Source organism: Solanum verrucosum, unplaced genomic scaffold (assembly GCF_900185275.1).
Source record: "Solanum verrucosum unplaced genomic scaffold, falcon-dt-bn FXZP01000075.1, whole genome shotgun sequence".
NCBI lineage: Eukaryota > Viridiplantae > Streptophyta > Magnoliopsida > Solanales > Solanaceae > Solanum > Solanum verrucosum.
Window position 1 is genome coordinate 484736 of NW_026020211.1, and position 18693 is coordinate 503428.

The 18693-nt window shown below is 34.2% G+C and overlaps 3 protein-coding genes across 3 annotated transcripts in view; 2 read left to right on the forward strand and 1 right to left on the reverse strand.

The window, feature by feature from the left end:
- LOC125830524 (uncharacterized) overlaps window positions 1-18693 on the forward strand; it is a 338210-nt gene that overhangs the window by 84983 nt on the left and 234534 nt on the right. The gene's annotated exons all lie outside the window — the stretch shown is intronic.
- On the forward strand, window positions 3644-6898 carry LOC125830521 (uncharacterized). The gene is made up of 5 exons (XM_049509710.1): window positions 3644-3862; window positions 3978-4192; window positions 4829-4909; window positions 5449-5799; window positions 6782-6898. The coding sequence occupies exons 1-5, from the start codon at window positions 3742-3744 to the stop codon at window positions 6881-6883; spliced, it is 870 nt and encodes a 289-aa protein (XP_049365667.1). The 5' UTR covers window positions 3644-3741; the 3' UTR covers window positions 6884-6898.
- On the reverse strand, window positions 8092-17772 carry LOC125830515 (aspartic proteinase 36). Its single transcript, XM_049509704.1, has 10 exons — window positions 17091-17772; window positions 16278-16407; window positions 15884-16131; window positions 14434-14658; window positions 11809-11971; window positions 11650-11723; window positions 11043-11133; window positions 10424-10499; window positions 10034-10105; window positions 8092-8322 (listed from the first exon to the last, which is right to left on the reverse strand). Exons 1-10 carry the CDS (start codon window positions 17309-17311, stop codon window positions 8171-8173), a joined length of 1452 nt encoding a protein of 483 aa, XP_049365661.1. The 5' UTR covers window positions 17312-17772; the 3' UTR covers window positions 8092-8170.

Consider the following 18693-nt stretch of genomic DNA (forward strand, 5'->3'; position numbering starts at 1 on the left):
TTTTACCATATTCTCTAAAATTTTCTACCATTATATATATATATATATATATATGAGAACCCTCAACCCGGTGATGTGGCGCCAATAGAAGCAAGGATCCTCTTTTTATTTATTTATTTCCAAAACTGTCATTCCCCTCTGCAATAGGAACGCTGCTTCAGCCTTCAACAACCGCTTCTCCCGTTCATTGTTTTACCACTCTTGCCGCTCTTCATAAATGTTGCGCCTAATTACAACAGTCGACCCGCCTATGTGGCGTCCTCACAGATCAGGATTCTTATTAATCAACCCTTCTTAAAAGTCACAGCCTTATGGAAAAGTCACTACTCTTTAGAAAAGTCAGAACTCTTCATAAAAGTCACAACACTTTAGAAAAGTCAGAACTCTTCATAAAAGTCAGAACTCTTTGCAAAAGTCACAACTCACAACTCTTTAGAAAAGTGAGAACTCTTCACAAAAGTCACAACTTTTCACAAAAGTCACAGCTCTTCATTTTTCATTCACGCCTTTTAAAATCGAACACTTAATTCCAAGGCACCAAAAGAAGAAAGAATAAACAAAGAAAATTGATTTCAATTGCAATGTGACATTACTACTCTTGCACCTCTCAGCCCACAACTCATAACGCTGCTGGAATGATTGAATTCATTACATTTGGTTCTCTAGTAAACAAAACTTATATTTCTGTCACTATTATTTGTAGGTTTTTTTCCACTATAGGGGAGTCGAATTCAAATACATCAATTAAGCTTCTTATGAAGTGTGTTTAATTCCTCAAATTTTTCTTCCTCTATTTCATGAAACTTAATCTTTTACTGTAAGTCATAGTGATTCATGTAACTATAACAATTTCTTTTTGCTATTTTGGTGTCTTTTTTTTTAACTCTATTAAAAATTCCAGCAAGTATGATTGAAAATTGATCTTCCCTTTTGTCCCTTTCTATAGGTTTCTTCATAACAAAGAAAATTGATTTCAATTGCAATGCGACATTACTACCCTTGCTCCTCTCAATACACAACTCATAACGCTGCTAGAATGGTTGAATTCATTACATTGGGTTCTTTAGTAAGCAAAACTTCTATTTCTGTCACTATTATTTATAGGGTTTTTTTCTGCCGCTATTATTTATAGGTTTTTTTTCCGCTATAAGAAATTTGAATTCAAATATATTAATTAAGCTTCTTATGAAGTGTGTTTCATTCCTCAAATTTTTCTTCCTCCTATTTCATGAAGCTTATTCTTTTACTGTAAGTCATATTGAATCATGTAACTATTGCAATTTCTTTTTGCTATTTTGGTGACTTTTTTTTAGCTCTGTTAAGAATTCCAGTAAGGATGATTGACAATTGATCTCCTCTTTTGTCCCTTTCTACAAGTTTCTTCTTATACTTTTTGGAAAAATTTCTTGTGGGGTGTGCTATATTTGATAAGACACAACAACAAATATGTGATCACTAATACGGACCCAATGATGAAGTTAGTTAAAAGAATCAAACCAATTGCTCTCTTGCTTGCCACAATTAGTATGTTATTTTGATTGTTTTATCTGAGGTACACACATTTTGTATGTCATTGCACTCTTCCTAGAATATTAGTAGAGACAATTAGTCCACTTCTTTTATCGCAAGTTGACTAATTTGTCATATTTCTTCCTCTCTTCTTTTTGGGCATAATAAGAGATCAAGTTTTCTTGAAACAAATAGATGCCCAAAATACACTATATCAAAAATAATTTTTATCGGCAATAAATATGCACATTAACGAAGAGTGCTAGAGCCTTTACCGATATTAATTAATTATCATTAGATTCAATGTTGCTATAGACTTTTGGGACATTTATAGAGAGTACTAATTGCCTCTGAAAATACATATTTAGCGGTATTAAGATATTAATTGTCCTTAAAGATCATTTTTGTTGTAGTAATAACTCTTTCTTTTGGCTTCTTTCAATTATATTTGTGAACTGTAAACTTTGATACAACCCGACAGACTATCTTTTTGAAAAATATTTTAAGCAACATGCCTTTTTCTTCTTGATTATTAGGAAAGTAAGGTCATCTTTGTTATTATTTGTTGATATTTATGAGTTCAAGTGATCACAAAATTATGTTGTGAGGTTTTAATATGTTATGTATCAAAATTTTGATTTAGAATATCCAGTTGTGAACAATTCCATTGAGATGTCACTTACTGTTTGGTTGATCATTGCATTAATTCTTTGTAACTACATACTATAACCATAACAATAACTATGATTCAATTCCAAATAAGTTGGGACCGGTGATATGAAACATATGCAATAGTAATGACTATTCTGAGACAATGAGGAAATACTTTTGATGATACTAACAATTTTATGGTCATTTTTAACATATACATGATACGACATACTATAATAAAAAAGAAATTGATGAAGGTTTATAAGAAAGGAGCCGAATGTCCTCCATGTGAATTTAGTTAATTATGTTCTTGCATGGACGTGATGTTCCATTTTACTTGGGAGTATTGTTATTCAAGGCTTTTTGGTCTCTACTTTAACGTTTGTTGTTGTTCTTTATAACTTCTTGGAATTTAGAAACTTTTGTTACTTCTGACCAACTATTTCCATGGAGATTTTCTTAGACTTCTTTCTTATACTTAAATCTCTCTATGACTCATAATTTTTGTATAACAAAAATGTAAATTAAAAAAATATAGCACTTTAAGATTTTGGAGGAACGTTTTGCCTTAAGATAAAATGTTCTTGACAATGTAGTGTATGTATTGAAATTACGAATATTACCGAATGATCATATGTAAGCTTAATAAAATAGTTCAATCCCTTGTGAAACACAAGTAATTTATTTAGTTTGAAATAATACAAAAAATACCATTTGAGTGATGAATTCGAAATTGAGATGCGATGTATCGGGACAATTGAGGGATGTATCGGGACATTTTGGGATGTATCCGGATTCCATCAAATTTGAGGGATTTTTGTTATTTGAAAAAAAGAGTAGAGATAAGATGTAATTAGCTCTTAACACCATGGGATTTGTGTAAAATTCTCATTTAAAAATGCAAGAACTAACCTCCCGAGTTTTTTATTTATTTTCAAATAAAAGATGTAAATATTGACCTTTGAAGGTCGGTTTTTAATTTTTTAATATATATTTTTTCTTTATTTACCTTTTTTTTTCAAATGTGGCCTTGGGAGATCCTTTTTTTGTGAAAATATAAAAATTTAAAAGAGTATAAAAATCAACCTCTTAAGATAAGTTTTTGGTATTTTTTTTAGCAGTGGCAGGTCGAGTCACGAATCTCAGGTCTTTAGTGCTGGGTCGCGGCTCGATTCCCGAGTCTCCGGGCAGATCAAGTGGACCATTCAAAAAATATTAGATCAAATTGAGCAGGACATGACTCAGTCCATTTCGATTCAACTCATACTAATCCAAGTATCTTTTAGGCTGAGTTTAGCCCAATCTATTTATTAACTCAATCCATTTCAACTTGTTCAATTTCAATCGAACCCACCCACCCGTGATCACTAGGTTGTTGCAATTTTAAATTAGAGTGAAAAGAATGGAATATTTATTAGGAAATGTGGAAGGTTGTAGCAAATTGAAGAGATTTGTAAAGATAATGAAGTGTTCCCATCTAAAAATGAAACTCAAAAACCACCACATAAACAAAATCACACCTTATCCCATTAGGAGTGAAAGAGAATCAACCTAATTAGTAATCATGAGGAAACAAACAATATGACCATTTCTTCTCTTCTTCTTCCTCCTCCTCCTCCTCCTCCTTTCATCAATTACACTACTAACAATATCAATGGCAAGTCTATTTCCATTCATCAACCTCATCGATTTTCATTCCGAGGTAAAATGACAAGTTTAAAGTTTTTAAAATTATTATCAATTTTTTTTTAAAAGAAATACTGAATTTAGTTGAACCGACATCCTCTAATGTTTTGTTGAATGTGTGTGTGTGGCAGTTATCAATGATTCGAATAGAACAGAGTTAGCAACTGAAGATGCAATAGCAGATAAGCTGGTAGATGGAATGGATTTTGGGGAATTATGCGATGAATTTGAATGCATTAGTAGCCCTTCTGTGGAAGCTACTGCAAGGCAGCTTGTTCGAGATATTCTCGAACTACGTGAAGGCAATCGTGCCCTCGGTACCTTTGCTGTCTCTGTCAAGTATAAGGTACGTGTGTATATATGTTGAGATACTCATAATGGTGTCACGCCTTTAAACGAACAATAACTTAACATGTTTTACGTTGTCAGTGTATATAAGTTCATAACTAATTAGATAAGACATTGACAAACAAAGCAAATAACTTGTGTAAAATAATGGAATTTCAGTTATTATTGAGTGATGATTGCATCTAACTCTCTCTCTCTCTCTCTCTCTCTCTCAACAACACACCCACGCAGTGTAATCTCATAAGTCCCTATCTAAGAAGGGTAAAATATACGCAAACCTTATAGTCCCTATCTTGGGGAGGTAGAGAGGTTGTTTTCAAAAGATTTCAGTCTCAAGTGCAACAAATCAAAGTATTTATGAAAAAAAGGAATACAATAGTAGGGAAAACATGACATTTAATTAGGGGAGCAGTACAGAGCATCCAGAGAAAAGATGACGAAATACAATGAAATAATGATGTGGTAACTAAAAATAAAATACATGTACATGACTAATTCTACTACTACAAACACAATGCTCCCACCAAAATACAAGTCAAAGTTCAACTATCTACGAATCTTCTACTCTAATCTGTGACCCCTCAAGTTGTTTCATATATATAAATATAATGTACTGTCACACAATGAAATGCAGGATCCAGTGAGAAGTTTTACTGGACGAGACAAGTACAAGAGACCATTATGGATAACTGATGCACTGCAGAATCCTAAAACGGTAACATTTTAACATCTCTTTCATTTCTACAAGTTTTATATATATATATATAAACAAGGACATTGATATGCAACATATTATGATTGTTTTAGTATAGTTTTCTTTGTCATCTGATATATTGTCATCATGATTTGCCATTATTAGCTTCCGCAAGACACTCTGATTATGTAGCTAAGCCCCAGACTTGAACTTAGGTCGTTGCACCTTTCTCTCATCAGGAGTAGTCTATAGCATTCTGTAACATTGTATTTTATATATCGTCATCATGATTTGCAATTATTAGCTTTCAAATGACACTCTGATTCTGTAGCTAAGCCCCTGACATGAACTTAGGTCGTTGCACCTTTCTCTCATCAGGAGTAGTCTATAGCATTCAGTAACATTGTATTGTATATATAGTCATCATGATTTGCAAGTATTAGCTTTCAAATGACACTCTGATTATGTAGCTAAGTCTCTGACCTGAACTTAAGTCGTTGCACCTTTCGCTCATGGGGAGTCTATAGCATTCAGTAACATTGTATTGTATTGCTATGCAGAGTGTGCAAGAAATGGTGATGTTATCAACAAGTGTGTTGAATATTAAGTGGACAATAAAAGGAAAAGCAAAGTCATTGATTGCTAGCATAGGAGGGGATTTGATCATCAAAGTAAATTCAAGATTCACTTTAAATCAAATCAGTGGACAAGTAGTTGAGCATGAAGAGCAATGGGATTTATCAGGATCATCCATCATTGCTCAAGCTTATTTCTGGGCATCGCGACGACTATTTGCTACTGTTGAAGCTGGAAAAGATGTTGCTGATTTTGTGAAAGACTTGAGTTCTAAATCTGCTAAAGAGAATAAAAACATGGATGTTTATCCTGACCCTTATGGTGATCCAGCAAAGGTATTTCTTCTTTATAAAGTCTCAAATCTTGAAATTATGCTACTTTTATTGTCCTAATTCTTAGATTGCAATAGGGCAAGGTAGGTCAAGAGGTGGATAGTAATATTTTTGGACCAAACTATTGATGGCGGAGTCATTTTTAGATCAAACCATTAATTGATCGACTGCACTTTTGTTCAATTTCACATAGCTAAGGACATTTTTTTACCCTTTTTCGTTTTGATTATTTAGTGCATAATACATAAATAAGTCTTTAACTTGGCCTCGATTCACATCTAATGCCCTCCAATTTTGGATGCGCACAAGTAGATAATTAAACTTGTATAAAGTTGAACAAGTATACACATGCACTACAACAAAAAACCTTTTAGCGGCAATAAATATACACATTAAAAAAGAGTGTTAAAGCCTTTACCGGCATTAGTTAATTGATATTGAATCCAGTCGCTAAAGGCTTTAGGGACATATATAAAGAGTGTTAATTGCCGCTAAAAGTACATATTTAGTGCAATTAAGCTATTGCCGTTAATTAACTACTGTTAAAGATCATTTTTGATGTAGTGATGCGTCCTACATGGCATAATACAAGTAGGATGTCGTATAGGATGTGAATTGCCACGTAGGACGCCAAGTTTGACGTGTGTGTATACTTGTTCAACTCTATACAAGTTTAAGTGTCTGCTTGTGCACATCCAAAATTGGAGATTATAGATTTCAGATGAAGCCTAGTTAAATGGCACGTTTATGGACGGCCTTATTTATAACATACAAATGTCTATAATTTGATTTAAACTACTAATTCTAAAAATATTTTTTCTCTTAAACTATATGCGTTTGCAGTCAAATATCACCTCATAAATTGTGACCAAAAAAAAAAAAGTACATTCATAGGGAGTTATAAGTTTGGAGATTATGTTTATATATGAAGAAAATTTTGCAAAATTTGATCAGACAAAAATTGTGTACTTGTATGAGGATGCAGTTCTTTCAAAGGGATGACAGCTTCCAGAGAGATTTTTACCAAATTGCATTGCTGCTGGCAGTTATATATTTTGTCGTACAGTTCTTGAGGACAACTTTATGAGACTCATAATTTTAAGTTGATATAACATTTGTATAATTGTAATTATTAAATTCATGTTTCTATATTGATACATATACATACTTTGGGGAATATATATCACTTCAAATTTTATTTCCTTCCCCTTAATACAACTCAAACAAAAGATTATGTAACATAGTTTGAATTTCTAGAGTCAAACAAAAAAATCTTTGATCGTGATTTATTAGTATGCTTTTTAAATTGTTAATTTATTATGTAGTTTTTATTTATGTAAAATATTTTTCAAAGATTTTAAAGATTGTATGTCTGAATATATGGTCAAAATAAAAAACTAATTGAATACTAATTACTCCTCTAGCCTCTGTTTATTACAAACAAAATCCCCTGAGCCTATGCAATCCCTTCTCTAATAATATTTTGATTTGCCAAGTCCTTTTTTTGGTATGTGTACCTCCTCTTTTGGTACCATATAAGTTGTGGTGCAGTGGTGAGACTGTTTCATCCTTAGCCATCGATCTCAATTCTGAGTCCTGAATATAGAGAAAATCATATTGGAAGTGTCACATCCAAATGAGACTTGTACTGCACGATCCAAATTTAGTCGGGACTCTGATATAGACTTTGGAGACCGGGTGGGAAACTAAAAAAAAAACTCCTTTCTCCTCCAATTGTGTCATCATACTCTTTAGTGATCAGTATTATGTTGGAATATATTCAATCTAATATTTGTTCCTGAAAGTAAATTGTTATATATTTTTATGAAAAAAATCAACAGGACGAAAGAGAGGGATATATAACATAAACACTCATACACAATGTTCACTCTGCTTGCAAATGCAGCCTGAGGCTGAAACACTTTTTATCTAGCACTCATAAATTAGAAAATACATTAACATGACATCCTCATAAAAACAAAACAATAAAACACCAATTGATTTACATTAATATTGAAAATACTCATGAATAACATCTAAAAAAAAAAACTATCCTATCAAGCATTTGCTTGCATCTCTTCACTATCAGCATCTTCTATCACATGGCCCAAGAGAACAGGCAGGGAAACAAAATGAAACAGAATAAGAAAGGAATACTTAGACCAACAGCACCTACGAGAGGTCAGTCCCTGTGTGTTAGAACAGAAGAGAAACTGCAGAACTTCTGTTACATCAAACCAGTGTTGTTTGTATTTTGTGTAGAATGTCAAGAATCATGTTGATGAGGTATAAGACTTGTAATTCCTAAGAATCATCGAATTGCGGAATGTTATGGTACAACAATGACTCCCTGTACAGTTTTTTGTCTGGTATCTCACTTCAACAAATTGCATAGGAGGGAGATTACTAATATGAAGAACGTAAAAACCATTCTTGAATTCAACGTAGAAGCTAATGAAATATTGTGAGCACCTACAGTATACACCTTCCCAGAAGTTCCATCTCTGACTTTGATGCTCGAAGAGCCTGACATATAACAATTAAACAAAAAAGAACACTGTTAAGAATACGTCCCATCTTTAATGCAAGTCTTCCAGTAAAAGTATGGACAACGTGCTGAAAACAGAAGATTTTTTATCATATTGCTAAAGATAGTCTACACATGAGGAAGAAGTTCTGATTTCGAGTTTCACTGCCACTCATTATCGAAAAAGAGAATCACGTGCTTGGCCCATGATAAAGAATCAAGCCCACACGTGATGGAGCATACTGGGATATAATATGATAAAATAATTAAAGACATGCTCTCTCTAACCACTTAAGTTTTAATAATAGTTAGTCATGCATCTTCAACACATACAACATCCATTCTCTAAATCTTTTTCCTCAAAAGTTAGCCTCCATAAATATATCTCTAATTGGCCAAAGAAAAGGGAAACCTAATCATATAGCTAGTTTATATAACTACTATATAATAATAATAGAAAAAAAACTTATAAATAAAGCCATTAACAGGCATTTAACATGCATGTGAATCCTCATGAAAACACAAATCTTACAGTGTATAACATGTAAATAAAATAAGGAAACACCAGAATCACTTAGTATTGGGTGCTTGTCAAAGCACTAAAGGTTTAAGTATGCCCAGATAAGTGGTGCACTACTGAATGAAGGAATGAATTAAGGTCTTTGCAAATGTGAAGTTACTACGAGTGACATGAGAAATCCTGCTGCATGTGGCAGATATACCTTCACCATAATTTTATACAAAATAATTTCCTGTGGTTTATATTAAAAGCTTAATTGAGGCATCAAGATAAGGTGTAGAAAATTATGGGATGGACATGAAACAACTTGTGATGTATCATGTAAAAATTCAAAGCATGAAATTTCATATCAACTCTTCTTTATCTATTTCCTCAAAAGTCAACATTCTCTCATAGACATTTCCAACAAGGAAACATAATTATTAACCAAGACCCTACTGAATCATACCATTGGGGTGTCGTGCGATGGATGGGTCTCTCCACCCTTAACCAGAAATTTTGGACATGATCCATGAGAATGGATAAACCCCCGAGGAGAGCTCCCCCTTAAAATGGGTCATACATGGCGCAAAATCTGGATTAACCGGACCAGTGGATTCCGGATACCATATGGTTTTAACAAAAACAGAAACAAACCATAGAAGTTTGGTTCACTTTGGTAAAATGTACAGCTCAAGACAACAAGAATCCACACTCTGTAATGGAGTGTTTTAAAGTAATTAAATTAGTGATGTAAGTTCACAGTTGTCTCTCAATTTAACTGTGCGGGTATCCAATACGGGTGCGGGTGTCCATGAAGGCTAGTAAGTAGTTGAGCGTTATACGCAATATTTTAGATGAGATGGTCACATAATTCAATAAGTTGAATTGGTCCATTTCTTCAATTTTTTCCAAGACAACAGCTGACTATCATAGGTCAATTATTTCTGGAGACTCACATGATCTGATTCCATCAACTTAATTACTTAAATGCAAGAAGAACTCTGTATGTGTCACTCAAAAAGTTCCCCTAACAAGGTAATATAAAGAACCCAGAGCTATAAAGGTCAAACGTAAAATCCATCATATGTCTGAAGAAGAGAACAATTGGTACTATTTCAATAAGGAGAACAATTTCTACACAACTGACTTATAAATAAGTTAATGAGTAACTATTAAATCCTTGAATTAAATGGTAAGGCTAAACTCACAGTTATATTCAGTCCAGCCAATACTCTGGTTTTCAAGATCATAAAGAACCAGCTTGTTGGATAACACAAGATCTGCATCAAAATATCAATAAACCAATCAATGAAAATGCTGTCAACTGTATGAAAATGCTGCATCCATTTAGTCATCTCTAGTATCTTAGGATGGCAACAAGCTTAACTAACAATAGGTCAAAATGCCACTACACTGTCTTGTCTCGCACTTGCAGGAACTAACACTAAACTGAAAATTGACACTAGTTGAGCAAAATGTAATTTTCATAAAATTAGGTATAATTCTGAAATGTAGTTCACCATCAAACTGATTTACTTTTTTTTATTTGGGAAAGTAGGCTGATTTACTTTCATATACTGTTACTGGTCAAACAATACCTCCTAACAGAGTTATTTCCTTTCCATCCTTTGTCTGCATTCCACTGTCCTGCCAACCGATACACCACTCGTTGTCCTGCAAAATTATGAAGCAAAGGGGTTTGTAAGTCATGTTATTCAAACTGCAATGCAAGTGCATCCAGTTGCTTTCTCCTCCCATGCACCTTACAACAAAGGTCTCTGCCATGTTGACCCATCTTTTAGTACCCTGTTGTTTGCATTGGACTACACATAATTTATAACAACTGAATGAATTTAATGGTAAAAATTCATGGAAATTAGATAAACTCATGCCAACATTTCCAATGTCAACAACATAGTATAAACATCACCAGGCAAATCAAACAGCTCACGAATGCTAGGAACAAATCTAAGATAAGAAGACATTGAAGATCAATCACTTATGGGAGAAATTCGTGAATTCCAACAAAGATAATGTCTCTACTGGTTACTGAATTCCAACAAGATTATGACTTGAAAAAACAAGTAACTGCCACAGCAGTCAAAGGATACAATATATGTTAACAGGGAAAAGGAAGGTTTTCTGGGTAAACTAGAAAATCTTATCTGATTAAATGAAGAAATAGTAGGAGAAATTCAGCAAAGCCAGATTACTTACATTAACCGAGAAAAGATAATCATGGGGATAAACTTTCAAAGACAGAGAATTAGCAAACTGAAAGGTTACAACTGGGAAACCATCATCAATCCTGCGCCACCAGAGGAAGAGTAGTTGAAAGAGATGAAGATTAAAAGTTATTTATAGCAACTAACTGAATTACAACAATTAATATCTGGAGAACTGGATTAAAATAAGAATGGGTTACAGAGCATTATTATTATTATTAATAATTAATGATCTAACCACCACTGAATTAAAGACATTAATACATCCATGCATCCATCATGAAAATAGAGTTTGGAATACGATAGCGAAGCGGCTAATCACAAGAAACCAGAATTTTAAGAGAAGGTCAAATGAGATAATGGCATCTACTCAAAAAACCTGCAGAATACCCTTATCAAACAAATAAAAAAACTGCAGAATAATGATTCTATTGTCGGTGAACTCACTTTATGCAGCATTAGCATTCAAAGCTAAAGAAAGAACTATAGTTGAGAGGGCACAATGTTATAGTGTACATGATCATAGAGGGAGAAAAGATATCACAAACCTAACAGAAAGAATTAAGATATTCATGTGGAGAGGGTAAAAAGAACCTTACTTTTTACTGAAGTAAAAGCAGTGGAAGGTCCCCTCGACAAGATGAGTTGTCAGATCTGGTTGCCGAGACATCAACTACAGTAACAGACAGAATGAAGAATCAAGCAGGAGGAACTGACGTATTCATGCAAACATGCAGTTTTCAAATGTCCAAACCTACCTTGCTCATGAGAGCATCATAGACCTTGTTAGGAAGATATGCTAACGTTGTACCGCTGTCAATAATTGTTCCTCTGTTGGATCCAGCATCAAATATAGTGGTTGGGATGTTCAGAGCTTCACCATTAACCTCAATTCCTTTCATGACAACATTATAATGTGGCCTAAAGTGGAAAACAGATATAGTTAAAGTCAAGAAATAGAGAATGGAGGGAGCCAATTTGATGTTTAGACAAATACTGATATTTAACAGTAAAAAAATGATGGTATAACAAAAAGTAAAAAGAAAAAGCAAGAGAAGTGAATGACGAGAATAACAATGCAAAAATGACAATACAGTTAATCAAACATGAATGCAAGTACTGAAGTTTACAATATGCACCACCTACCAGTAGTCAAAATAACTTTGAATTTCTTTTTCCTATTTGTGGATGAGTTAACTAATGTCATTTTTAGTACCAAGAAGATACAATACAGAGGAAGGCCCGAGATTCCAACTTTAGACTTAAATTACTTCAAGTTCTTCTGTGAAATGTTGTAAGTCGAACACTAATGTGTCTCAGAGGAAGGACTGGACCATTTGAACTACTGCCTTTCCCAAAGGAAATCACCACGTTCTCTTGAGGTCTCAACTAACTGTTTTTTAGGTCTCTAAACAAGTTTATTTGCTACCACATTTTGGACTTTGCATGTGTGCACTTATCACTTAACAACTGGTCGCGGCAGCTTCCATCTTTAATGTTGTCAGTAGATAGTAATGTGGGCAAATCATCGATGTTCCTACCCTTCCCTCACCTCCACCCCCATCAAAATAGATAATTTTTGGGGTAGGGCGAGGCGAGAGATTGGAGTAACCAAAAACTTGACAGCTTGGTCCCACATCTAGATCGCGAAATGCTTAAGAACATAATTGGAGTGAGGGCAATGGGTGAAGCAGATGTGCAAAGGAGAAGATCATATGCCAGTAAACAACAATAAGAAATGAAAAATCTAGAACTCATAGCAACTTTTGTGGCGGTGCTATTCATGGCAGGAGAATTTTAAACACCAAACATACATATGTCACACAAGAGAGGCAATAAGAGGTTGCCAGGACTGGTGACACCTTCCTATTTCCACGATCTTTAGTTTTCATCTAAATTAATGAGGCAGTTTAAATTTACTCTAGGAAAAGAAATGAAAATTTAAAGAAAAAGATCATTTGGAGACTTGTTTTCTTTTTTGGTAAGGAGAAATGGATTCTTATGATACCCTTTTAGGAGTTTCTTTTAGAGTCTTATATAGTTCATATTGTACACACTCTAGCTTGATATCTTAACATAAAATTAGTATTTTCTCTAAAAGTCTGCTTTAATAGAATATTTTCATGTATTGGGTAATTTCCTATATTTCCTGAATTCCTGCCGTCTGTTCACAGAAACCAAAGTCTTACTAAATTCTGTTTCTTTTAAAGAGACTGCATAGAATTAAATAATTTGAACTTTGAAGTCAGTAGAAGCATATTTGCATTTGTTCTCAAATCGGTCTATGGAATTCTCAACTGGAGCCTTCAACAACTATGAATAGCTTTTCATAGCAATTTGTTTCCTTTGAACTGCTATACAATTTAACCCACTTCTATTTTTTGCCACTTCTTTCCATCACTGAGAACAGTCTTCATGTTAAACTTTTCTCCAAGCATTTTCCCCTTGAATCCATTTAAAGCAATAGTTTCTACCCTATTCAGGACTAGATCTACACTAATTCTAGCTCGGGGGTTGCTATAGATCAGTTATCTGCTCATGTAATCTCCTTTGAGTTTTGATCGATGGCTGTGTTTTTTTTACTTCAAAGTTTGAAGATCAAGATCAAGATTTCATATAAGAAAAGATCCCCAGTTAAATTAAAGTTGCTCAACCGAGCACTAAAACCGCTAATACAGCATCCAAGACTGGGTCAGCTACTATAAATTCACCTACCACTTACTCTGTCAGGCTCGGACTCCCATCCAAGCTAGACCCGGTTGAAGCAAGCTACTCCTCTTGAGAGAGAGGTATAGGTAGTGATTAGTGAGTCTTCTCTTTCTCCTTGGTCTAAGGTCGAGTTACTTCTCATAGAGGAGGAATTCAAAACAATAGGCGGTCTATGAGGAAAATTCAAACAATAGGCGGTTGATTGTTGAGTCCCCACGTCCACATCAGTTCCCTCCTTGTTACTTCCCTCATACAAGACCAAATGAAAATTTCCTATGAAAGCATACGTTCTTTGATTTCTGAGATATTTCACATAACTCATTATGGATATTCTATCATAAATCCTTGCATGCATGCATATGGATTGTGCTCAATAGGATATGAATCGTTTAAACCTACCAACAGAATGTGAAAGGATGCAAAGCTGGAAGAATGGAGCACAAATTTACAGACCAATGATTGCAATTTTCCTTATTTATAGTGGAGCAGAATAGGAGAAACTATATACAACTTCAAATAAGATGATACCAAATCTTAGTTCAGGATCATGTCAGATGTTTGCGTGAATAGCCTATTTTTCAGTCTCCTTTTTCTTTTTCTTTTTGTTCTGGGGGAAGGGGTGGTGGTTAGGGGGGAAGCAGGGAAGAGGAAGAGAAGGCACTAAATATACTTACTCATTTGGGACTAGTGGTGTTGACTTCACTTTTGGCTGAACTACTTGTCCAATGGCAAATATGCCGCCACCATCACTGCCGTCTAGGCAATGTGAAAAAACTTTGTTCACCTTCCCAGATGCAGCTAGCTGTGAAATAAGCGATGAGTTTGCTTGTCCAAAACCAATTATTCCGTCAACCGCTTGAGTAGATGAGCCTAGCTCTCCTGATTGTCTAGATGAGCACCTATCTTGGATCAAAAACATGTAAGTTACATAAATGTCATCAAGAGATAAACTACTTGCTAAAAAGTGGTACTCCATCACAGGCTCGAGTAGCATAATTTACATCTAAGAAACCAACATACTATATGGTGACAAAACCAGAATTAACAGTTATTGGAGGAGACAGTACAGAATCAAAACCATTGAAAATAATCGGCTAGGAAGAAATTACTTCATTAGATATATTAATGAGTGCCGCTGTCAGTAATTCCTTGCTAAAAAAAGTGAAGGGAGGAAAATATTACAGAAGCTAAACACTTTTAATTAATATTACAGAAGCTAAACATTAACACTATAACAATCTATTCTGGATATAAAACTTTTTCATGCTCAGTATACAGAATTGCAGAAAACAAATATAACATGTCATCAGCAGAACTTTTTATGTATTGACTTACCAATGATGTGTAAAACACCTAATATAATAGATCAAGAGACTGTGATACTGAAATTGTTCCACGAACCCATCCAAGAGTCCACTTACTGAACTAACATAGGAACCGGAAACAATATACAAGAGAGTCAGTGTGAGGAGAAAACAGCTTTCCCTTCTTTTTTTTCTTTTGGTTCTTCACTCTGTAAACTAGTGAGTATTCATGATACTCCACTACAAAAACTGCTACACCAATGCAGTCAATATCTCTGCTCTAGACAGTGTAATGACTTGTATACTCAAATGTGCATATCAACTACTTCTCACACGTTTCCTCAGCAGGTAACTTATTTAATATGGCATAACTAAGACCGAGACATTAAATAATTCTTATTCTAAGCATTTCCTTCCCCTGGTTCTTCAGCTCAAGAGAGGTTGAAATTAAACATCCCAATTCAATTAGCAATTTAAATATCTACTTCAACAAATATGCAAACTGCACAGGTTTCACGTTTACTTGAATAGCCAGATGCTGCTACTACAGCAAATCTATTTTTTAAAACTAAAATTGGTGAAAGAGACAAATTTGTTTCTTTTCCCAATGAACTGCAACAGAATCTATTTTAACCAAAACCAGATTCCAAACATTGTTTGGAAAACAAAACATTCAGACAGGGTAGTAGAACTTGGTGAAGTGAAAAAATGGTTACCAAAGAAAACCAAAATATTCCCCTATGGTAGTCATCCAAGTCTAACATCAATTCATTTGGCAACAATTAACATAAATAGATTTGAATTACAAGGATAAAATTACCCAAATGCTATGGACCCATTCATGGATGTGGTTTGAAGATCCCCAGAGACTTGATCAAAATGAATGAAATCCTTAACAAAGTATCCAGAAGTTGAGCTGCCATCTCCGTAAGTAACCTGATATTCACAGGGTGATCCCACCCTGCAATCTGAGTAGGGAGCATTAAACATATCAGTGCAGAAGTCTTGGTCGCAAGAAACACTTTTCCCAGTGGATGAGGCTTTTAAGTCATACAGCTTCAATTCTATCTGTAGTATAACAACATAGATGAGAAACCACAAGGACGGATCAAGAACAGAAAGTCAACAATCTGAATAATTATATTATACATACTGGAATCCATTTTCTTTACATGGATGGCAAAAAGATGCGTAAACTAAAAGAATGATCATACCCCAAGACTGCTTTTTGAAGGACATCTCATACAGCCAGCACAATTCACCCATAAGATGTCACTTCCAGTATCTACCTGGACATGATAGTCCTTAGAAGGAGTCCCGATTGTAAGTTTAGTGTAATAGAGCCTGCATGATTTATTTATGAAGAAAACATGACTACAATTTCACTAGAAAGAATGTGCATACATGAATAACGCAACGCCACCACTGCCTCCTGAATAAGCACACTTTTCTTTCCTTTTTGTGGATTGGATGAGGGTCACAATTTGATAGAGTGCATCTTTCTCCAAACACAAATTAGAATCAAGAAAATATGATCTAACATGTTTCTCCATAAGACCATAACATTCCTCCATCTCACTTAAGTATATACCTATAACTAGAACCAATGGCGGAGCCAGCATTTTCACTAAGAGGATTCGAAATATAAAAAGTAAACACACAAAAAGGCCAAAAGGGGTTCACCATCTACCATATATTCCTAAAAATATAATACTAACCATGTATAAATGGGATAATTTTTCCCGAAGGACTAGAGCAGAAACATTAACAAGTGAATAGCTAACAACTCTATTTGTGTTCCCTCTTCAACAATGAAATGGGAATTTTCATCACTAAAACACAATCTCATTCCAAAAAGGAAAATTAACCATTCTGAGCATATAAAGCAGACCACTTATGTCAACCAAGTTGATTCATTTCTACAATCACTTGCACCAATTATGAAAAACGAAAGCCCCCTAAATACAATATCCCAAGAAAACACAAGAATCAGTACAAACAAGTAGAATTAAACAAAGGGAACTAACGCTGCATCAGTAGGTTGGCCATTGCCACCCAATTCAAAGTCAACGGCTGCAAGCATTCTGCCATGGCGGCGACTATCATGAGCTTTGAGTTCCTTCAATATTGAACCTCCACGCCCACCATACTTATGTTTCACATTAAAAACAACATTTTCTCCCTTCACTGCCACAGCCAAAACCCAAATTAACAACAATATCAAATACCCTTTTCTCCTCAGATCCATTATCACAACATACAAACACAACACACCCACTTCCCAAAATCCAATCTTTATAAACACCCACAAGAGAAAAATGGGATGTATGTATGTATGAATGAATGGATCAAGAAAAGAACTTTTTTCCTTTATACACAACAATGCTAAAATATTTTATTTTTTCTTGATTTGGACTGAGAGAAAGAGTCGGTTGTGAAAAACCCAAAAGGAAGAAAACAGGATACAGAACAAATATAGTAAATGGTGATTGGCGTCAAGACTCAGGACTCTTCAAAGTGTAATTCTTTATGCTAGAGACAATTTTCTTGGAAATTTTCGAAAGAAGAATAAAATAGTATAGTTATCTTTGAGGAAATGGGGTATGTTCTGAAAAAAGAGAAAGCTTTGTGATGATGCAATGGTGTAGCTCACGTTTGTCGTCAATTCGTCATACTTGTCTGCACATTACTTTCTTCATACACATTTTCGCACTCCTCACCTTCTTCTTTTACTTTCTAGCTTTCTGTATAAAAAAAAAAGTTGGCTACAATATAAAAGGGTGTCATTTAAGTTGACATCAACTAACATTAATAGATATTTAAATTTGTATAAATTTGAACAAATAGATGGTAGACACACATAGGATCGACTTGTCTGTTTACTTATTCAAATTTATAGAAGTTGAAGTGTTTATTTGTGCATATTCAAAATTGAAGGACATAAATGTCAGTTAAGGTCAAATTAAATATATTGGCATAATAAATAAATGTGTCATTTAACTTGACATCATTTCATATTTATGCCCTTCAACTTTGGTTATGCACAAGTAGGTACTTAAAATTGTATAAATTTGAACAAATAGACACATGAGTCCTATGTGGCACAATACACATGGGACAAAAGATGGCATGTAGGGTGCCATGTAGGACATGTGTCTATTTGTTCAACTTTATACAAGTTTAAGTGTCTACTTGTGCACGTCAAAAGTTGAAGGGCATAAATGTGATTTGAAGCCAAGTTAAATGTCATATTTATGTATTATGCCTTAAATATTTATGTATTATTTTTCTATTGTCATATTACATAAACATGACCGTTAACTTGACTTCATTTGACAACTATGACATTTTACTTTGGGTGTGCACAAATAAGCAATTAAACTTGTACAAAATTGAACACATAGACACATTGTCCTACATGGCAATGTTGTGTCCTATGTGTATTATGCCAAATAGGACATGCGTGTTGTGTGTCTACTTGTTCAATTTTATACAAATTTAAATGTTTATTTGTGCACACTCAAAGTTGGAGGGCATAGTTACCAATTAAAGCCAAGTTAAAGGTCATGTTTATGTATTATGCATTTTCTATTAGATAATAAATTTCATAATTATCACCAAAGTCTATGG